General features: G+C 41.9%; 1 protein-coding gene across 16 annotated transcripts in view; it reads left to right on the top strand.

Annotated features, from left to right (window-relative positions):
* Positions 1 to 23,127, top strand: part of LOC107155951 (transformation/transcription domain associated protein) — a 115,227-nt gene that overhangs the window by 63,505 nt on the left and 28,595 nt on the right. For 15 of the 16 annotated variants that reach the window (XM_048785235.1, XM_048785231.1, XM_048785224.1 and 12 more), the window contains 16 exons: positions 549 to 659; positions 1,584 to 1,730; positions 3,281 to 3,494; positions 4,153 to 4,278; positions 6,001 to 6,147; positions 6,801 to 7,000; positions 7,607 to 7,728; positions 8,022 to 8,235; positions 10,603 to 10,782; positions 12,641 to 12,787; positions 13,989 to 14,108; positions 14,305 to 14,592; positions 14,745 to 14,882; positions 15,642 to 15,754; positions 16,152 to 16,287; positions 17,101 to 17,292. In XM_048785235.1, the coding sequence (XP_048641192.1) occupies positions 549 to 659; positions 1,584 to 1,730; positions 3,281 to 3,494; positions 4,153 to 4,278; positions 6,001 to 6,147; positions 6,801 to 7,000; positions 7,607 to 7,728; positions 8,022 to 8,235; positions 10,603 to 10,782; positions 12,641 to 12,787; positions 13,989 to 14,108; positions 14,305 to 14,592; positions 14,745 to 14,882; positions 15,642 to 15,754; positions 16,152 to 16,287; positions 17,101 to 17,292 (2,595 nt within the window). The remainder of the gene's footprint in view (positions 1 to 548; positions 660 to 1,583; positions 1,731 to 3,280; positions 3,495 to 4,152; positions 4,279 to 6,000; positions 6,148 to 6,800; positions 7,001 to 7,606; positions 7,729 to 8,021; positions 8,236 to 10,602; positions 10,783 to 12,640; positions 12,788 to 13,988; positions 14,109 to 14,304; positions 14,593 to 14,744; positions 14,883 to 15,641; positions 15,755 to 16,151; positions 16,288 to 17,100; positions 17,293 to 23,127) is intronic. The other variant, XM_048785225.1, reaches the window with a different exon arrangement.

Below are 23,127 nucleotides of genomic sequence, written 5' to 3'. Positions count from 1 at the left end.
TGTAGCGCAATGGTAGAGCACTTGTCTACCTGCGTGAGGCCTGGTTGCATCCCCAGCACCACATAAACCAGGAGAGAGAGTGCTGGGTGCAGTGGTGTACCCCTGTAATCCCAGTGGCACAGGCGGCTGAGGCAGGAGCAGCACAGCTGTCCCTGTTTCACTATGCTTGGCCACCCAGGCCTTTCCTCCACTTTGCAAAGACTTCAGGTCCTTTCTCTCTCAGCGGGAGTCTGCTGGCTCTTTTTCTTCTGCCTGAAGCCTTTTCTTTTTCCCTGTTTCCTGTGTCAGGCTTCTTCTCAGTCATTCTGGTTTCCACTTGCTGGGTCCTACTCCCTTTGGATCCCCATCACATGAGACATAGTCCTCTGCTCACCTGCTGGCTCTGTGGCCTTTAGAGGGGCAGAGGCCACATCTTTTCCCCATGCCTAGAACATTGTCTGTCTCTGGGAAGTATCCTGTAACGCCAGCTGGCTGAACAAGTCAGCACCTTGTGTGGGCAGTTCTCATTGAGAATTCCCTTCCTGCCTTAAAGGACAACCCTTTCCTAGGTATTTGGGAGGAGCCAGTCACTGCCTGGAGCTGATTCTCTTCTCGCCAAGCCCATCGACAAGCAGCACACAGACACCGTGGTGAACTTCCTCATTCGAGTGGCTTGTCAGGTATGGGACTCTGAAGAAGAGAAGTCATTTAGTGACATCATAGAATGTTTTCTGTGACAGTTTAGTCAGAAATAGACCAGACCTAAGGTTAATTGTGTAACTTTCCTGCCAAATTCTGCTGATTTCATGCCAGGTTAATATTTCTAAAATGTGCCTGTGTCTTAAATTGGTATAATTGGTTATGGGTCCTTTTTCTGTACTAATAAAATAATGGTGTGCCATAACTAACAGCATCTTGGCATTGGTGAGATACGGTAGCTCAGTGCTCTTGGGCTGGTTATTTACTTTTCAACTTTTTTTTTTCCCCCCAAATCATTAAAATGGGAACAGAGCATAAACCATTATGTTGTTGATCAGTCTACTTAAAGTTTATTTAAGTACTTTATAGCTTAAGTTTATTTATCATTCATATCAATTTATAATATTATGGAGTTGTTTGGATTCCATTCCGGAAACTTCATTTTATATTTCAAAAAACAATTATAAATGAAATCTTTCTAGTCTCTTTAACTTTTTTTTTTTTTTTTAATTTGGGGGTCTTAAGTTCTTACAACTATTAAAATAGTTTATCTTGTAATACTATTGAGAATTTCCAAGAATTAAAAAGAATCTTCTGAATTGTCCAACCAGTAAATACTTCCTGCAGCACTCCAGGCATGCAGTATGCTGGAGGCCACACGGAGAGGAGCGTGGGCCTGTCAGTCACACAGAGCTGCAGATCAGTCCCACTGACATGCTGCAAAGGAGAGGAGTGCAGGGGCAAGGGACCCAGTAGGGGGAGGTCCGAGTCAGAGAAGGTGGCCACGAGGCAGAGAGCTGGGTGCAAGGGTGCACGTGCAGTAGAGAAACTGTGTCAGCGGTGCTGTTAGAATGATGGACACACACACGCTGAGACATGCCAGCTGAGTGTGGCTGCATTTTCAGGTTAATGACAACACCAACACAGCCGGGTCTCCTGGGGAGGTGCTCTCTCGGCGTTGTGTGAATCTTCTGAAGACCGCGCTACGCCCGGATATGTGGTCCAAGTCGGAGCTCAAACTGCAGTGGTTTGACAAACTGCTGATGACTGTGGTAGGTGCACAGGTCTGTTAGGCCGCAGCCAGGCTGCCAAGCTATTAATCAGATGCTGTTGCCTGGGTGCAGGGGTGGGCATTTGTGGATCCCTTCTGGACCTGACCCTGAAAACCCAAATCTTCCAGACCCCAGAGGCACTGCCTCTTCTACTTTTCTATTCTGGCTGCTGAGGAAGAGGAGCCGGTTTGACTCACTGAACATGATTTTACCACTTCAGCGCTCACCCCAGCCCCAAATATACTTAGGGGTGCTTTCTGAAACAAGACAGTTGACTTGTATTTGCAGACATATTTCTTTAACTGTCCTAAGTTGATTTGAGAAAAAATATTTTTTAAATAAGCATGAGTTTTTTGAACAGATTTTATTGATGGCTGAAGGCTTTAAGCAGTTTGGCAGCATTTGGGCCAATCTCTTGGTTGGTTTGGTGTCTTAGTGTTGTTCTTTTGCCTCACAGGTTTCAGTGCCCCTACAGGTTCCATATTTTGATGAAGTTTGAAAGCTTCACAATCAAAATTATAAAACATGTTGTAGGCATTTGTCATTTTGGATTGCAAACCTTGACGCTGTTGCCTAGGTTTTTGAAAAGTCACACAGTGCAGTCCTGTGCTGGGAAGCAGAACTGTAAAGAATCTTGAAGACTGCAGCACATGTTTTGATTCTGCTCTGGTGCAGAGCTTCTGGACTGTCTGTAGATTTCTTTCTCTTTGTCTCTAAAGGATTCAATGACTTTCCCTTCAAATGCATTCATGGTTGAAAGCTCAGCCGTAGTGGGCAGTCTCTGCCACTTCATAGGCTAGTGTCTTCAAGAAGCAGTGCGTGGGCCCTGGTAACAGTGGCTTTCTGCCTTGATTTCTGTAATTCATAATGAAAGATTTTACCTCACAAGCTAGTAAAATTTTGCCCTACAGAATGCATACACAGGGCATGTATGTGTGTAAACTGCAGAAGTGAAAACTTCATGAAACATTACCTATCCTTCCTACAAACCAGGCTCTGTATTTTTTAGTTTATTCAGTTTTTATTTATTTATTACTGCTGCCATCATCTGTTGGATTGAGTCAGTTTGAAATAGTCAGTTGGATAGACAGTTTGAAAGATTCCTCTTTGGATGGATTTTTGTATTTTTAAGTAAAAATGTGGGAGGAGAAAAGCACAATTCATCATGTAACTTTTCAGTCCAGATTTTAATGACTTTTAAAATACTGATATTATTTAATATTAAATATTATCATAAGCTTTTTAAAAAAAGTTTTGACTAAAGCAGATTTATAAAAGACACAGTCATGAAATTCTGCTCTATATGATCATCCCATGACTTCGTTCTTTGTGTGTGGGGGCAGGGGGGTGTTGAACCCAGGGCTTTGTGCATGCAAAGCAAGCACTTTATCAACTGAGCTATAGCCCCAGCACCATGACTTCATTCTTTAGTGGCTTCTTATTAGTTTCTGAATCCTGGATGGCCTAGTTTTATATCTCGCTGGATTTGTTTCTGAAATTCACTGGACCCCAGTTCGTCGTCTGAGAGTGATCTGTGTTCTGCACCCCAGGAGCAGCCGAATCAAGTGAACTATGGAAATATTTGCACGGGATTGGAAGTGCTGAGTTTCTTGCTGACCGTCCTTCAGTCTCCAGCCATCCTCAGTAGCTTCAAGCCCCTGCAGCGTGGCATCGCTGCCTGTATGACGTGTGGAAACACCAAAGTGCTGCGAGCCGTCCACAGCCTGCTCTCTCGCCTCATGAGTATTTTCCCAACAGAGCCAAGTAGGTGACCCTCCCATTTGTGCTGCTTTTCTTTTGGAGTTGACAGGTGGACATACCACTTATTGATTGAGAGGGCTCATTCTCCATTGCTATGTTGAGCATTTTGTTACCCCCTTTAGTTTTTAATGTATTTTTTAGTTTAGGTGGACACAGTATCTTTGTTATTTTTATGTGCTGCTTCATGCATGCTAGGCAAGCACTCCACCACTGAGCCACAACCCAGTCCTGTTACTCCATTTTTACTTCTGACCTTTCTTTGAAAAAAAAGACATGAAAACTATTTGGAAGCATTGCATTATTTTCTCTCTGCTTTGGAGAGTAATTCACTTTTTTGTCTGCCAGATATTCCTATTTCCTTCAGGTATTAAAGGGAAGTTAGATTAAAGTATCATAGCAAATGTTGAGCAGCTGAAGAGATCAAAGTTTCACATATTGTGCAGAAGTGTTTAGAGCACATTGAGATAAGGTATGGAGAGAGAACAGCTGTCCTTGCCTGTGTGAAATGGGGCCACCCCAAAGATGAGGCCCACACTGTCCTGCAGTGGTAGACAAGTGCCCACACCAGTGCTGCATACATCAGAACTAGAGCTCAGTCCCAGGTGAGGGCTCTGTGGCTCTGTGGCCAACTGCAGTGCCCAGTTCCTGACTTCTGCTTCAGGTACTTCCAGTGTGGCCTCTAAGTATGAAGAGCTGGAGTGCCTGTACGCTGCAGTTGGGAAGGTCATCTACGAAGGACTTACCAACTATGAGAAGGCCACCAATGCCAATCCTTCCCAGCTCTTTGGTGAGTGTGTGTCTGGTTTTCCTAGCAGTGGTTCAGTTGGGCATCAGCCCCGCTCACTACACATGCCCTCTGGGAATGCCTCAGGCTACCAGGAGCAGCTAATCCAGGTGTCATCCATTGCCCACGAGGCCACTGTCCTCTGACTCTGAGAATTAAATGACCCCCAGCCACCTGAGTGTCTCCTTTTGTCCCAGCATCTGATGCACTCTGTTTGAGAGGGGAGTAGCTCCGTGGCACACAGGTCCCACAGACCCAGTCAGTGTCACACCAAACAAAGAGATGCTGCTCACACTGTGTCCTCATGTAGAATGACTTCTTCTACCATATCCACCTGCCAGTGACCCCCTGCAGTAAACACTGTTCCTTTCTAATCATCTAGGGTGTCCCTGGCCCAGGTGAAGTAGAAGGTGATCGGGTAGCTGGGTACCCTTGGGCCCAGATCCCTAGAGGTCAGCTGTGTGGGTGCTCTCTACTTCTTGTCACACATCTTTTGATTAGGATTAGACTCAGGTTCTTTGAAAATCCATACGAGGGAAAACTGTATCAGAGTCATCTGGAAGCTGCTCCGATGATCGGTTAACAGTTTGGCATGTGTCATTTTTCTGTGCACACAGATAGCCCTTTTTGTGTAAATGCTTTTTTTGGTCTGAATTTTGCAATCTCAATTCACTGTTTTTGTGTAAATGTTTTGTTTCCTAAACTCTGGCTCTTTGCTCTCTGAAATTCAGGAGCCAGGTACATTTGGTTTAAATGGTACACTTTGCTGTACACACTTTCTCTGTTTTGGAACCAGGCAGGTTTGTGACTTTAAATGGAGTCAACCATTGATCCTGGCTCTCGTCACAGGAGAGATGAATGTCTCTTTGTTTCTTGTTCTCCAAAGGACTAATAGAGATGAGTTGTTCCCCATCAGCCCTGTCTCCCTCCTGTGTGGGGGTGACAGCGGGCTGGATGTAGCACAGAGTGAGGTGGGCCACACTGCCCTCATTGTGACAGACCCAGGTTTGTCACTGACATGTGCTCTGTGGGCGAGGGCAGAGTCTGAATTCATCATCGACATCACCAGTGTCTCAGGTTGTCATCTTAGAGTCAGGCTGGCATATGCTGACTGCTTTATTGAGAATTGGCCTTTTAATAAGACAACCCTGAAATTGTCCAAACCTAGGAGACTCGCACCTGTAGATGGCAAATATTCTTTGATTGTTCAGTGATGTGATCAATTTATAATCATAAATTTAAAATTTAATATTTAAGTTAGAGTCATGATTATAAAAATATCAATTATGAAAGAAATTTTTTCATAATACTCAGTGTGCATGTTCTGTGTTGGTTTGGCTGATTTTAACTGAAGTTGTGCAGTTTTCCAGAATGAAATACCAAATCAAATTCTAAACTGTCATGTTGAGACAGGCTGGATGAAAAAGAAAGGATTATTTTCCTTTCCCCCAAACTATCTTCAAAGCTTTACCATGGGCGGTTTGCCAAAATGTAAAATTCCAGAACTGGAGGGAAGGGTGATGTTTGTCCCAAAGCACAGATGTCAGTGCCACTCAGTGGGAATGACCATTGTCAAGAGCTCAGAAGACGCGGAGCTCCAAATGTAGCTCCCTCTTGGAATTTGGTACCAGCCTGTACCCTGTCAGAACAGAATGCTTTAAAAGCACATTGTTGTTACTCAGTTATGGAACTTTTCTGTGAAACAACCGTAATTCCTCCCTGCAGGGACTCTCATGATCCTTAAGTCAGCCTGCAGCAACAACCCAAGCTACATCGACAGGCTGATCTCCGTCTTCATGCGCTCCCTACAGAAGATGGTCCGAGAGCATTTAAATCCACAGGCAGCCTCGGGGAGCACTGAGGCAACTGCAGGTGACAACCTTAGGCCCGGGTTTTCCTCAGTCATTGAGCACCTGAATGCTTCAGGCTCTGTGGTTAAATTCTAGTATAAATGGGTTAAGGTGAAGTCCTTCTTTTACTTGAAATTTGTTTTATCCACTCCATAATGAAGAAATAAAAAATCAAAACTAGCTCATTATAAAAATCTTGTTTTTAAAATTTGTGGATGTAATAATGGAAAATTTTAAAGTGAGAGGCGTTAGATTGCTGTTGGAGAATGTTTGAGTATCATTTCTGAAAAATTAAGTCACGGGTTCCAGACATGAGCCGTGGGCTCCAGGAATCTAGGTGATAGGGGCAGCTGGCAGGGGACCATGGTTGGCATGGCTGCTGGATGCACCTCAGGACTGTGGCTGTGCTTTTGGCACGGTGTGGAGAGTCTGGGGTGTCCTTACACAGTTCCCATCAGCTCCCTCGTCTCTCTCTTGGACAGGGCTCCTAGAGAGCCACTCTCACAAGGTATAGCAGTAAGTAATTGATGAGTTCCCTGAGCTCTGATTGGTAAAGACTTGGTGGTGGTGGTTGGGGGAACGTGTGGAACCCAACACGCCAAGTCATGCAGGACAGAGGCCCTTTTAACTATGTCTAGAAATTTGTTGGGGTGTGTTCTGTCTGTGCATGAGCAGGAACTAGTGAGCTGGTGATGCTGAGTCTGGAGCTGGTGAAGACGCGGCTGGCCGTGATGAGCATGGAGATGCGCAAGAACTTCATTCAGGCCATTCTGACGTCCCTCATTGAAAAGTCCCCAGATGCCAAGATCCTCCGGGCTGTGGTAAAAATTGTGGAAGAATGGGTGAAGAATAATTCCCCAATGGCAGCCAATCAGGTGAGCTAGGAGGAGGGTACTATGCCTTCCCTTCTTTGAATGCAAGAAAAAAATTGTCACCTTCTCATTCCTCTGAAACTTCTTGAAGCAAAATATTTTCTTGTCTATATTTGCATTCATAGTATCTGCTTGATTGGGATGAAGTTAACTCAGCTCACTCAATGTATGTCAAGTAGAAAATTGGAACTAACACATTGCTTAATATTTGCTGTGGCTGTTCTCCTGTTAAGACATTCAGTGAACTTTACTTATTGCCGTTTTCTAGGGTGGAGGGAATCCAGAAAATAATAGTAATAATAAGGGAAAAATTTTTTTCACTTAATGAGGGTTTGCTAACTTCCTGATTTATCGTCTAATTTAGTTGCTTTCTCTTCAAAGTGAGTTGTAGCCCCCATGGAAATCATATTGGCATTTCTTTTTTAAGCACCCAGAGATAACTGAAGTCATGTTTGATTTTTCTGTTTAGAAATAGCCTTATCTTTTAATACGTGGTTAAATTGTAGTAACTTAAAAAGCAGGGAAACAGGTGGCAGAAGTACTCTTAAAATATGTGTTTTCTCAAATAGAATTAATTGACCTTTTCTTTTAAAAAACAATTTTCTACAGACACCCACACTCCGGGAGAAGTCCATTTTGCTTGTGAAAATGATGACCTATGTGGAAAAGCGTTTCCCAGAAGACCTTGAGTTAAATGCACAGTTTCTAGACCTTGTTAACTATGTCTACAGGTAATTATAGCAACTAATCAAATATTGCATATATTGGGCTGTAATGTGTTCTCCGACCAAACAGTGTAATTTAAGATACTCATTTAAATACTAAATCACACAACATATTTTGGCTTCACTAACAATCCTTTTGCAGAATGCTGCTTAAGCATGTCACAATTGGTGGCACCCCTTTAGCCGTCATAGTGGCATTTCAGAAAGCTGGTGTCCACCGTTCTCTGTGCGCTTGCTCGTGGTTTGCGCCATCCCCATCTGCCTGCTCTTCCATCTTGATGTGACCTCTTTGGTTGCAGGGATGAGGCCCTGTCCGGCAGCGAGCTGACTGCGAAGCTGGAGCCCGCCTTTCTCTCGGGGTTGCGCTGTGCCCAGCCACTCATCAGAGCAAAGTTTTTTGAGGTTTTTGATAACTCTATGAAACGCCGGGTCTATGAGCGTCTTCTGTATGTGACCTGTTCCCAGAATTGGGAAGCCATGGGGAACCACTTTTGGATCAAGCAGTGCATCGAGGTAGGTTGGACTGGACTCGGCATCTGTGAATGAGAGGTGGCCATGCATGGGTTTTCTGGTAGGGTGCGGAAGCCAATGGTCACGTATGCCCAGGTGAACTGGACATCTCCAACCTGAACCTCCTGTTAATTTCTAGGAAGAAACAAGGATTGAAGGTTGAGTGTTCATCTAAAACTTTTTTGGTAGATTTAATCCCTCTATCAAAAAGTTGAATTACTTGGCACATTGGCACACATCTGTAATCTCAGCAGCTCAGGAAGCTGAGGCAGGAGGTTTGTAAGTTTGGGGTCAACCCGGGCGACTTAGGTAGGTCCTGTCTCAAACAATTTCAACAAGTGGGGATAGCACTGGGGATGGTGCCCATGGATTCCACCACACACAAACACACACAAAGTGAATAATAGTTCTTAATTTGTAGGCAAAGATTTCTTTTTCTTCAAATATAAACATTGTATACATTTGTAAATATAAATGTTTCTCTGTGCTTTGAGAATTTAGCCATGTGCTGTGATTGTTAGCCCTCCTCATTTTGCAGTTAGGAAGGAAAGAGCAGCCTGATAGCCCCTTTGGTTCTGAGTCTTTAGCACAAGGAGTTGGGTAGTAGGAGCAGTCGGGTGTCGAATGGTCAGTGTATGAAGTCCAGACCTAGAGCAGGATTGGCATTGATTGCAGTGGCAGGCAAGTCAAGACATTCGTGGTGCTTTAGCAGGATCACAGCGAGACTTCCTGTTTGTTGGTCATGGGAGTCAGCTGTCCTCCTCTCTTGGGCTTATTCATCAACTTAAGGCACCAGCAACTTGAATCTCCTATAGCAGGTAACCAGTCCTCGTCTGCATACCTAGAATGAATGAAACCATTTTAATAAAACTGAGACAGAGGTCATTAGGTTCTCTCTAATGCAAAGGAAAGGAATTATGGCATTGGGTTCTCTTTGGTTGAAAGGAAGTTTTATCACTGCCAAATGCAGCGTGGATTTGGAATTTTGCTAATGGCAACACAGTGAGCAAAGTTTCTTGCTTTGCCCCTCCTTCATTCTGGAGGTCTGTCAATTGCTGAGTAGGCGCCGGGCACTGGGCCTGGTAATAAAAATGCAAAGATGAATAAGACATTGTGGACAGGTACACAAGAATTGATTAGAGGAAGGGCTCAGCCAGGATCCCTGAGCCTTCCCCACATCTGGTCTGTCCCTGGAGGTACCAGTTCAAGGCCATGCTGCAGTCAGTTTCCTCACCCCCTACCCTTCCTCTGTTTCCTCTGTTGCTGTAAAATTGTTCCTAACAATTTTGTACTTGACATAAAACCCAGGCTCCAGGTTAGTTCTCATGTGCCCCAAGTGACTGTGCTGTTGCCTCCCTTTCCAGCCCCATCCTGCCCCTCGCTCCCTCCCCATTAGTCTCTAGTCAACTTGACTTTCATAGTCTTTCCACTTTTATTGGTCCTTTTAATAAAAATTATAAATTGATAAATTTTATAATAATTGGACGTGTGGAGGACAGGATGATATCATAATTTCTGCATACAATGCAAAGTAAAATCCACAACTTCTAAGGAGCAACATTTTCTGTGGTGAGAAAATTTGAAATTTGCGCACTCAACAACTTTGAAATATACAATACTCTATTCTTAGCTGCATTCACCATGTGACGCAGATCTCAAGAAAACTCCCTGCCACTCTGGCACCCTCTGCTCTCTGTCAGTCTGCCTGTTCTTTGGCTGCATTATCCAGTGGGCATTTGGCCAGGCTTCTCTTTGCCTTTGACACTTCAGCTTCATGAGGATTTTGCTGCTATCTCTGAAGTAGATGAATGTCCAGGGCCTCTGTAGTACCCACTGGGTGCTCAGTTAATTTGCAGATTGCAAGAGTGGTTTGGTCCTGTGCAACTTAAGCAGACATCCTGTGGTGAAGAGCTTGAGGTGGTACTGTATGGAGAACAGTCTTGGAAGTGCTAAGAGCAGGTGGGACGTGGTCTGAGTACAGAAGCAAGTAAGGAGTCCCATCACAGAGGTCTTGCGCATGGCCCTGGTGGGATTACAGTGATCCCAGGGGAGTGGAAGGAGATGGGCTTGAGAGGGTAGGTCTAGAGATGAGTTAGGAGATTCTATCCTGTAGTAGGTGACATTGGCAGGGCTTGTGGTTGGGATGTGGGCAATGAGAGAGAACAAAAAGCAGACAGTGAAGCACAGGGCTTCTGGTTTCTATGTCTGGAAGAAGATGGAATCCGTCTAGTGTGGAAACGGGTGAAGGGTGCTGAGCCGCCCTGGACCTGCTGATTTAGACCCCCACTAACCACATGCACCTGTTGAGATGATCAGGTATTAACCATGTGTCTACTTTAGGCTGATCTCCTTTTTCACAAACCCCTCCAGCTCCTCCTGGCGGTGTGTGAGAAGAGCACTCCCATTGGGACTAGCTGCCAGGGAGCTATGCTTCCATCCATAACCAACGTCATCAACCTGGCTGACAGCCATGACCGCGCCGCCTTCGCCATGGTCACGCATGTCAAGCAGGAGCCTCGGGAGCGAGAGAACAGCGAGTCCAAAGAGGAGGTGAGGCTCTGGATTCCACAGGCAGAATTTCTAATCCTGCTGGGGAATTTGGTAATGGAGAGAGCAGTATATTAAAAATTTTCCACCCCAAAGCTCCAAATACGGCGCCTGACTACATTCAGTTAGATTAAAATTGAGAAGCATCTTGTATTGCCATTCATTTTGGGATAGATCACTTTTTCATGAGCTATTATACTGCTTAGGACAGGATGTTTCACCGTTGCGACTTCTTTCCCCATGTCAGCAGTGTGTTGCACTATAAAGCTGTGCTTGGGGGAGTGGTACCTGCCATAAAGGAACCCTCCTCTAACTGGTCTCACCAGACGCCTGCTAAGAACCTTCCGGGTCTCTGCTTAACTTAGTCTTAGGATGGGCAGTGTGGAGCCTTTGGCTCCCCAGGAATCTCTCCGCCAAGGATGCTTTAGTCTTGATGGCTTTTGATCCTCCCTGGGGGAGGGGCTGTCATGACATCAGACTTTTTTTTTTGTACCAGTGATTGAACCCAGGAGCATTTTATCACTGAACTACACCCTCAGCTCTTTTTATTTTTTATTTTCAAGTCAGGGTCTTACTAAGTTACTGAGGCCACCCTCAAACTTGGCCATCTTCCTGCCTCTGCTTCTAGAATTGCTGGGCTTGCAGGTGTGTGCCACCATGCCTGGCTGCAGGCAGGAGTTTTAGATGCTGCTTCCTTCAGGTTGTTGGCTTTGGGAAGCTCAGTCTGTGTGGAGTCTTAGAAGATAGTCACTCAGCAGTGAAGGGTTGAGCACTGACTTTCCATGCTCTAAAAGGAGGAGTTTCTTCCCCCTCCCCCAATGAAAGGAGGAGATATCCTACATTAACAAAGAAGAATTTAAAATTTTCTGCACTGCTGCTAAACACGAAATCTTGGTGGTTTTCTCTTTCTTTACTACAATCTTCTGTGTGAAATAAATTGTCATGGATTCTGTGTTCTCAAGGGCATATATCAAATTGTTGATCTATTGTTTTGTAGGAATAGTTTGATGATTGTTTCCAGAAGCTTCCCACAGAAATAAGGTCCATTCCTGTTTGGAACCGAGTCATAGAAAACATTGCACCAGGGGACGGATGTAGCTCGGTTGGTAGAGTGCTTGCCTCGCATGCACAAGGCCCTGGGTTCAATCGCCAGTACCACCACCACCAAAAAAAAAAAAAAGAAAGAAAGAAAGAAAGAAAACATTGTACCAACCACATCCTACATGGTGACCCTAACAGTATTAATCTGAATGAATTAGGCATCTATAGTGCATTTTGAGAAATGATGGGCCATGACTCTTAATAGTCTTTATTGTTTTTACTTTTTGAAGTTTGTGCTATTTTATTTTGCTTTCTGTAACCTAAATATGAAAGCAAAATGGTGATATTTTCATAGTTATTTTAAATTTTAGTAAATGAGGAAATTGCTAGCTGTTTCATTCCTAGATGCCTTGAGAGAAAGAAAAGGACTTGTTAATCTGGGTTTTGTTTATTTCAAAATTTAAGATTATTTAAGTGTAAATCTAGTATTCCTTATCTGAAGAGCTTGGGACAGAAGTGTTTCAGATTTTGGAGATTTGGGGATGTTGAAATAGTTAAATAAACTTCACCATGGTTGTGCATCCTTAAATCCAAAATTCTAAAATCTTACATGCTTCAAAATCCCAAGCTTTGTGCTAAAAAAATTTTTGAATTTTGGAGCACTTTAGATTTTAGAATTTCTGATTAGGGATTCTTAGCCTGTACTTGCAAATTTCTAGGAAACTAGTACAAATTTTACTTGCCAAAAGTGTGGCTAGGCATTGTGTTTGTTGCTTTTTAATTCTTTGGCTTTTTGGCTTTGCTTGTTTTTGTTTTTTAGGATGTAGAAATAGATATTGAGCTAGCTCCTGGGGATCAGACCAGCACACCCAAAACCAAAGAACTTTCTGAAAAGGACATTGGAAACCAGCTGCACATGTTAACCAACAGACATGACAAATTTCTTGATACGCTTCGTGAAGTGAAGGTCTGTATGTGAGTTTAGGAGGGAAGTTATTTTTCCCTCCTGAATATTTTGAAACCTAAATCAGGGTTATCTCATTGCAGTATAGATTTTAATTTCCTTCCCTATCTCAACTGAAACTTTTATAGTGCAGTGAGATTCCAAAATAGATATCTAATAATTTTCTTCCCTATCTCAACTGAAACTTTTATAGTGCAGTGAGACTCCAAAACAGATATCTAATATAAATATTTGAGAAAAGAGTTACAGTATCTTATGGGGGACAAAAAAAGAGGTAATTTCTCCGCTACCCTTCCTTGGAAGAAATGGTAAAAATAATTACTAAGAGTATGCGATGGCATAGTGTTGAATTATTTCCGTGTGCTATGGAAGAATAGCCAGGCATGGTGGTGCATGTCTGTAATCCCAGCAACTTGAGTTGTTGAGGCAGGAGGATCATAAGTTCAAAGCCAGCCTCAGCAACTTTGAAGTTCTAAGAAACTTAGCAAGACCCTGTCTCAGAATAAAATTAAAACAAAAAAATGTGGCTCCATGGTTAAGTGCCCCTGGGTTCAATCCCTGGTACCAAAAAAAAAAAAGAAAGAAAGAAAGAAGGAAGAACTAGTTAATATGGTAAATCAAGTTTCCTCTGTGGGGTCAGGGACCCCAAATGCATCTTCATTTTGAGATTTACCCAAATAAAAAGTCTGGCTTCCACACACTTTGCAGTCGCCATGGGCGTGATCGTTTTCATGTAATAAAGGAAGCTGTCAAGGCCCCCTACCCCACATCACATTCATTGCAGGACCTATGTGAAGAAAAACCATAAATTATGTACCATAAATAGTTTTTATGTAAAAATTTTTTTTTTTACTGATCCCGAATTTCTGCATTAAATCAATCCTCAAACTTGTGTCTGACACCATTGTTGTCTAAGATAAGCATAAAATGCTTGGTCTTATGTTGGATAGAGCAGGAAGCAGAGCATCCTTACATATGTAAATGACACTCTCATCATAGGTTAGTCACCTTTATAGTCCCCTGTTCTGATACCACTGCCAGAAAGGACTGTCTGTCCATGTCCCCAAACCCAGAGGCCTTCTGTGGTGATAGGTACCACATGGAAACTGACATACTAGTTGCTTTGGCCTGACTGGTGTCTTCTGAGCACAGATGCAGGAATCCTGGACCACAGCCATCTAAGCTTGTTCTTTTCTGTCCCCAGACTGGAGCACTGCTCAGTGCCTTTGTACAATTATGCCACATTTCTACAACACTAGCAGAGAAGACCTGGGTCCAACTTTTTCCCAGATTGTGGAAAATCCTATCTGATAGACAGCAGCATGTGAGTATATTTTTTAAAATCCTGTTTTGGAAAAGTATAGTTTTAATTCTTGATAAGCATTCATGAAAGAATATAGTCTTTTAAATTTTAGAGAATGAGGAAATTGCTAGCTGTTTCATTCCTAGATGCCTTGAGAGAAAGAACAGGACTTGCCAATTTTTTAAAAGACCTAAAACAGCATGTGCTTGGGTTCCAGGCCCTTGCAGGTGAGATAAGCCCATTCCTGTGCAGTGGCAGTCACCAGGTACAGCGGGACTGTCAGCCCAGCGCGTTGAACTGCTTCGTGGAAGCCATGTCCCAGTGCGTCCCCCCGATACCCATCAGACCCTGTGTTCTGAAGTACCTGGGGAAGACCCACAACCTCTGGTTCCGCTCCACACTGATGCTGGAGCACCAGGCCTTTGAAAAGGGTCTGAGCCTACAGATTAAGCCAAAGCAGACTACGGAGTTCTATGAGCAAGAGAGCATAACGCCGCCTCAGCAGGTAAGGACCTGCCTTGCTTTGTTAATTCTTGTCAGTGATGTCAGGCTTTCAGTAAGTACATCTCCCAAGAGACTTTAAATTAGAGTACCATGAAGTCCCTTTATTGGAAAAAAGTTTGTCACAAGCACTTAGAAACTGTGATCTGCTTTCAGGAGATATTGGACTCTCTTGCTGAACTTTATTCTCTGCTACAAGAGGAAGACATGTGGGCTGGTTTATGGCAGAAGCGTTGCAAATATTCAGAGACAGCAACTGCCATTGCTTATGAGCAGCACGGATTCTTTGAACAGGTAGCTACTGTTGGATGAAATGCCTGGATGCGTGATTGCAAAGAGGTCATTTTTAGGGGTTCTCAAGTTAGAATTCACATTGGAACAAGAAGTTTACTGTTTTATTTGAAGAATTCAAATCCTCTACATAGAAGTCCTTCAACTGAAGTCTCGAGAGGAACCTACATATATGACACACATTTTGTTTTATCTTACTGCTTTGGTATTGGGGATTGCACCCAGAGTTGCTCTACCACTGAGCTACATCCCTAGACCTTTTTATTTTATTTTGAGACAAATGTCACTAAGTTGTTGAGGCTGGCCTCAAGCTTTTGATCCTCCTGCCTCACCCTCTTGCGTAGCTGGGATGACGAGACATGGCCCCTGTGCCCAGGTGACATAACCAAAAAGCACAGTCCTGATCACAGTCCTGATGCTGATATGGGTGCTTTTTATCTGCTAGAAGGTGGATTGCTTTTAGTGCTAAAATTTCAGTCCTGAGGTTTGTCCTGTGGCAAGGGGCATGATCACAATCTGAGTGCTGTATAGGACACCAAGGCACAGAAACTCAAAAGTGCAGGCACTGCCTTGTGGCTGAGGTTACTAAAGGTCAGAGACTTAGTTCCAGGCGTGGATGGCCTCCCCTCCCTTCTGTGCAGGGGCCACCCTACCTCCTTCCTCTCCTGCTGACTCCTGTTCTATCTGAATAGTGAGTTGGGGGCATGGCATCACGTGATCTTGGTCTTAAACACTGGTAAAAAAGTATTATTGGCCTTTTAGGCACAAGAATCCTATGAAAAGGCAATGGATAAGGCCAAAAAAGAACATGAGAGGAGTAACGCATCCCCTGCCATTTTCCCTGAGTACCAGCTCTGGGAAGACCACTGGATTCGGTAAGATGAACACAGGATTTGGTATAGTCAAGGGCTGGTTAAACAAAAAAAGGGAAAAAATCTGAGAGTTCCTTATAATGAGTGTTTTTTTATAAAACCAAAATCCAAAAACAGTGTATAAAATCTTGAGTAATTAAATGGGCTAATGGAAAAACAATGAATTACTCCTGCCTCCTGTGTCCCTGGCTCTGGGCTCTTGGCTGCATGGTAGTCGCTCTTGGTGACCGTGGATAGGGAGTTCACCCTGTAGAGCTGCCGGGCATCCTGCAGCAGTCTGTCCCACATGGTGCTGCATTTCGTTTGTAGTGAAAATATGCTACTGAAAATCCTGTCCTGTCTTTGCAACGCACCAGTGCTCTGGTGACTGAGCTCTGGCTTTCACACCCCTGTCCTTTAGGTGTTCCAAGGAACTGAACCAGTGGGAGGCCTTGACCGAGTACGGCCAGTCCAAAGGCCACATAAACCCCTACCTCGTCTTGGAGTGTGCCTGGCGGGTGTCCAACTGGACCGCCATGAAGGAGGCGCTGGTGCAGGTGAGCTGTCCTCCCATCCCCCTGGCTGTGATGTCAGTGAGGACTAGGCCACTGGGCTTCCTTCACTGGACATGCTTATGCCTCCTGGAGGTTTCTTTTCAAGTAGTCTGAGCTGGGTGATTTGACAATTGAAAGATAGCTCTTGGGAAAGAAATACTCCTCTTGGTTTTTTTCCCCTAAATTTGAATGAAATTATAAACCAAGTCTTAGTTCATTATTCTGTTATGAGTGTCAGATGTGGAGTCCTCAATCTCCACAGAGACTGAAAGAACAGATTGGATGGTGTTGGCAGAAACACTAGAACTGACTGACAGAGATGAGAGGGTGAGCTGGGCCAGCCCAGGACGGGGTGTGTTTGCTATTGTCCATCAGGCAATTGAGTGAAATGGTCTCCTATTCAAAATCTGTTGTGTGTGATGGAATTTATAAATGTGTAGTGTTATCTGAGGTTGAGTCATGAACTTGGTTGGGTTGCACATTTTTTAAAAAAAACTAAATTAATTTCATTCTGAAGAATTTAGTGGACAATGGGAGAAGCTATACAGAGTATAGCTCCTTTTTTCCTACTAGGAAGCTTCTGTGGTATACTTTTATAGCTAGAGAGATTGGCCACTCATTGGAATTCAGGAAAGGAGAGTATCCAGAAAGGTAGTTTAAATGAATGACTTCTGTAAAGAAATTATAGTTTTCCTTATAGGCAAATTTCTGTTTATTACTTTGCATAATTGGCCACAAGAAAGTGAGCTTTTTCCTGTTTCTTTATATTTAGGAGAAGACTACCCATCACTGTCTCTGTAATTTCTTTAACTATAGGTAGAAGTAAGTTGCCCAAAAGAGATGGCTTGGAAAGTCAACATGTATCGAGGGTACCTGGCCATCTGCCACCCCGAGGAGCAGCAGCTCAGCTTCATTGAGCGCCTGGTGGAAATGGCCAGCAGCTTAGCCATTCGTGAGTGGCGGCGGCTGCCCCACGTGGTATCCCACGTGCACACGCCCCTTCTGCAGGTGAGTGCAGTGAGTGCTGCCCTCTGTGCATGGCTTCAGGGCCACCACAGCAGGGCAGCTGGGCCCAAGCTGAAGCCTGAGCCGGTGGCAGAGGAAGCACCTTCTCTTCTTGTTTTCCACTTAAACTCATCCTTAGGTTCAAAAACTCAAGGAGGGTGGGAAATACTGCTTCTCATTTGGGAATTGCTGGAGGATCTAAGGTCCTAGTAACTGAAGATGTTCTCACAAATGAGTGTGATGATTTTTGATTTTTTGCTTTAGAAATTTTCTTTGGTGCCCCTGTGTACCATCATGGGTGTGATACGACTGTTAGGCCCCCAAAGATCCCAACTTGAGACTCATAACTGCTGTTCAGTGGCCACGCCTGACTCTCTTCCTGACACTCTGTGTGTCATCTGCTCTTTTCCTAACAATTTGTTTAGCCACACTAGCGACCATTAAGCTTCTCAAATCTCAGGGTGTCCCCTGCATAACACACACACACACACACACACACAGCGTGTGCATCCCCGGGCCTTTGCCATCCTTTGTCCCCTGGTGCCTGGCACAGAGCGGCTACTGGTGTTACTGTAATACTACCCAAGTGAAACGAGGCTGATGTTACAGCAGTAATTCCACAGGGTCTCACTTTTATTTCTCTTAAAAGAGGAGTTTTGAAACTTATCTGATACATTGATTTTTATCATAATGTATAGATTGGTCTGCTTTCTGTTACTGAAAACACAACACCACCCTGGGAGGTAATAAAGAAATGAGGTTTATTTTGGTTCATATTTCTGGATGTCCAACATTGAGGGACCACATATTTTGATGGGGTTCTTGCTGGCAGAGTCCTGATGAGGTGTGGGTCATCAGATGATTATAGTGTGCAAGTGTGCACCTGTATTCACTTATGGGGTTCCACCTGATGACCCTTTCTAATCCCAGTCTCCTCCCAAAGACCCTACCCCACAGTGCTGTAGTAGTTTGAATTTTCGCCCTCTTGATACCTCACATTGGGGATTAAATTTCCAACATGAGTTTTGCGGGGCAACAAACCATATTCATACCATAGTAGTGTAGTTGCTTATAAAAGCAACTTATGGCTATAAAAGCCATAGCAGATTTTCCTGTCTTCGTCACAGTGGGCCAGAAAGTTAGTGAAATAATTGTTTATTTTGATGTTTTTGCTTTTTGAAACTGTACCCTAAAGTAATATTGATTTCACAAATACATAGTACTTTTAATCTAGATCATTAAAATATCTTAAAGCTTCTTATTAAGAGTAGACTTTCCTATAAAAGTGCAAAAATGTGTCGCCTGTTTGTATAGCTGTTAGGAAAAAGTTATTTTTGTATAAAAACAAAAAAAGGTTGCATTTATAAGCTATTAATTGTGCAGATACATACAAGTATCATTTTTTAATAAGCTGATTATGAATAAATAGGAATTATTATGCAGTTTATATATATTTAAAACATGAAGTATAAAGTACAGAATTTCAGACATAATTCTGACTCAAGTATAATGTAGGTATAATTAAAGGCAGTTTTATTTCTTTTTTTACTGCTTAGCTTATGGTTAATAATCTAAGTATTTGTAAATTAGTTTGGTTATGGACAAATGTGACTTCCTTTTTCCAGATGGTTTCTACCTCGCAGTAGCACTGCTAACCAACCTAATAAAGAAATCTAAAAGAAAACTTCCTTTTAAAAGGAAGCCATTTAACAGCACTTCATCTTTTTAATCATTTTGATTTAAAAAAAATTCTTTTTTGCTGTACTGGGGATTAAACCCAGGGATGCGCTACTACTGAGCTGCATCTCCAGCCCCTTTAATTGTTTGTTTTGAGACAGGGTCTCACTGAGTTGCTGAGGTTGACCTGAAACTTGTGATCTTCCTGCTTCAGCCTTGTGAGTAGCTGGGACTACAGGCGTGCACCACCACACCCAGCTACTAGATTTTTTTTTTTAAATGACCAATAATAATTGTATATATTTTATATTTATGGGGTGTGATGTTTTGGTATGTTAACAGTGTGGAAGTGATTGATTGTATCAGTTAACAAATCCATTACCTCACATACTTATGGGTGTCTGTGGTAAAACTTTTTATAATTCATTATTATTTATCATAGTTGCCCTTTTGTGCAGTAGTTCAGTGCAGCTTATTTTTCCTGATAGAAAATTTCCAACTAAAATTTTCTACCCTTTGATCAACCTCTCCCATCTCCTCTCCCAGCTTCTGATAACCACTGCTCTATTTTCTATGAATTTGACTTTTTTGGATTCTGCTTGTAAGTGAAGTCATAAAATCAGCATTTTTCACAATATCCAAGATAGGGAATCAACCTAAATGTCTATCAAAAGATGACTAAAGAAAATGTGGTATTTATATGCAGTGGCTGTTATGAATAATGCTGCAGTCAACATGAGAGGGCAGATGTGTCATTGACATTGATTTCAGTCCTGTAGCTGAATATCCTGCAGTGGGATTGCTGGACCATCTGGTAATCCTGCTTTTAGATTCCACAGAACCTCCATTTTTTTTTCCTATAATGACTATATTAATTTATATGAGCACCATCAACAACGCATAAGGCTTTCCTTTTCTCAGAATTCTCACCAACACTTGTTATCAACTTTTAGATCATAGCCATTCTAATAAGTGTGAGGTAATAACCCATTGTGGTCTTGATTTGTATTTTCCTGATGATTAATGATGATGAACACTTTTTTTTTTCATATATTTGTTGGCCACTTATATAGCTTCTTTTGAGAAATATCTACTTGGGTCCTTTTTACTACTCCTTGTTTAAAGGTAAATTTCTATAGAACTTGAGAAAAGGAAAATGAAGAAACGAGAGAGAAATACTTCCTTAAAAAAAGTTAAACGATGTACATACCTTTTTTCCAAACATTCAAATTTTAAAAGCAATTACTAAGTTTTAAACAAAATCTTTATAGTGTTTTACACTGTTTTAAAATACATATTTGGAATTATGGCTTGTAGTGGGACCCCTCCACCCTTTCCTACTCTATGAAAAGAAAATCTCCAAAGAAACAGTCTTGGTGCTCTTATTCAGAACTATCTTTCATGCTGATTTGTGGACCCCAGAATTTTGCTAGAGATTTCAGGTGATGGCCTATTCCATTGGCATACTGGAAACACCAGTTTTCCTGGATCAAACATTAAGCAAAAGATTTGCAGCAACCCAAGGAGCATTACTTATTAAAGAAAAAATTTATTTCAGAAAGAATAGCAAGCTGTATACCATTTTAGTTTTCCTGTTCCTATTCTCCCTTTTCCCAATCCTGCAGTTGATATCAAAACCCAGTTTTTGGCCCAGGAGCCAACTATGGAGAGCAGAACGGTTTTATAAACCCCCAAACATCCTGGTCCCAGAGAATTAGAACTATTTGACCAGCATTGAAGCTTTCTAGCAAGCCCTATTCATAGGTTTTGTCTCTTATTTGACTTGACTTAGGGAAAAGCCATTTCCAAATGCATTTGTCAGAAATAATTAGCAGCAGTTGTTTAACACCAAAGCTGCCTGAAGCAGCAATATCAGCTGACACACAAGAGAGACTAGAACAGGTAAAGGTAAGGTATCAATAAAGAATATCTTAAAAGCTCTACCTTCTCCTGAGAATCTTGAGGGCCATGCACAGCCTGTGTACGTGTTCAGGAAAAACCTGAGGAGTCCCTGAGTGTTCACCTCTTGTTTCTCACCTTCCTGTGCACAAGCAGGAAGTGAAGGCTAAGGTGGAGTTGTAGGCTCCCTAGCTGAGTATTGATGGCATGCGCCAACAGGCACACACAGCCCCACAGCACAGGCTATGTGACATTCTGGTTCAGGTATTGAATTTCTGTTTAATCATTAGCTGACCATTAAGTTAACTGAGTAGAGACTTCAGTGGTTATAGTCTTCAAATAATTTAGATTTTATAGAATTAGTTTAGAAAAGTTATTTAACAAATAGCAACAATAACAACGGGGAAAAAAAGGAAAAAACCTCAGAGGAAAGACATAATTTCCAGAACTGGCATATTATAATATTCAGAATGTCCAGTTTTAAAAAATAATTTAGACACGAAAAGAAAATATGTCCCATATTCAAGAAAGAAAAGCAATCAGTATAAACTGTCTTTAAAGAAAACCCAGATGTTGAGCTTAACAGACATTAACTTTAAACCAACTCTTGTAATCATGTTCAAAAACTAAGGAAATTGTATGTAAAGACAATATAAGAATGATGCCTCACCAAATAGAGAATATTAGTAAACAGAAATTATTTTTTTAAAGGGAACCAAATAAACATTGCAGAGCTTAAAAGTTATACTGAAATGAAAAAATTCACTAGAAGGGCTTCAGAGCAGCTGTCAGTAAGCAGAGACAAGGATAAGCAAACTTGAAAATAGGTTAGTTAACATTATATAGTCCAAGAAACAAAGCAAGAACAGTGAGGTGAATGAACAGAGCCCAGGGACCTGGGGACCCCACAGGTATACCAACGTATCCCAAAAGTAGATTGAAAGAAAAGGGCAGAAAGAATATTTGAAAAAAATAGTGGCCAAAAATTTACCCAAATCTGATGAAATTAATAAACCGATTCCATTTATAATAAGGTCAAAAGGAATGAAATATTTAGAAGTAAATTTAAACTTTTGCTTCAATGGACAACATCAAAGTAAAAAAAAAAAAAAAAAATTTATGCAGAATGGGAGAAAATGTAGATTTTAGCCCTAATAAGGAAATTTTATCCAGAATATATAAAGAACTCTTATAAAAATCAACAATAAAAGATAACCCAGTTTTAAAATGGCAACAGATTTGAATGATCATTTCCCCAAAGAACATATACAAATAACCATTAAGCCTTGGAAATGCAAATTAAAACAATAACAAGATATCATTTCGTACCTAGTAGGTTGAATAGAATTAAAAAGACAACACATTGATGAGAATGTGGAGAAATTGGAATCCTTACAGTGCTGGTGGTACTGTAAAATATTGTGACTTCTTTGCAAACAGTCTACCAGCTCAAGGTATTAAACATGGAGTTACCTTATAATCCTGCACTTCTACTCGTAGGTGTATATCTAAGAGAAATAAAAGCATGACCACAAATATTGCCCAGGATTGTTGATTGAAGCATTCATGATAGCTCAAATGTGATACATGCACATAATGAAATAATTCAGCTATCAGAAGGAATGAAGTACTGATAACTTACAGCATGGGTGAACCTTGAAAGCATTATGCTAAGTGAAGAAACCAGACATACTGTATGATTCCACTTATATGAAATACCCAGAACAGGCAGATCTGTAGAGACAGAAAGTACATTGTGATTTGAGGGGCTGGGGAGGGAGAATGGAGAGTGCTAATGGATATAGAGTTTCTTTGGAGAGTGATGTTAATGTTCTCTCATTAGCTAATGGTGATGTTTGTACAATCCTGGGAATATCCTACAAAATAATGAATTGCATATTTTAAAGGGTGAACTTAATGGTATTTTAACTACATCTTAGTAAAGCTTTTATAAAACAGCCTATTGACCTATGTTTTAGTAAGCTTTGATTCTTTATTGTGGCAAGGCAGGACTTAAGGAAGGTTCTGGAAATCTGAATGTTCCGAACTAAACTTGAAATGTAGATAAAAAGCACAAGTTCTTCAAGGCAATTTTGAAAAGAGCAAACAAGATTCAGAATACTGAACTACATGCTGTGAGAGATCGGCAAAACTAATAGATTCTTCCTCAAAGGAGCCTCTCATCTGAGGGATGTCTCAAAATAAAAAAGTAAAAGGGCAAGGGATGTAGCTCAGTGGGAAAGTCCCCCTTGGTTCAATCCT

This window comes from Marmota marmota, unplaced genomic scaffold (assembly GCF_001458135.2).
Source record: "Marmota marmota marmota unplaced genomic scaffold, marMar, whole genome shotgun sequence".
In the NCBI taxonomy this organism is placed as follows: domain Eukaryota; kingdom Metazoa; phylum Chordata; class Mammalia; order Rodentia; family Sciuridae; genus Marmota; species Marmota marmota.
This window is presented reverse-complemented; position numbering and strand designations above follow the sequence as displayed.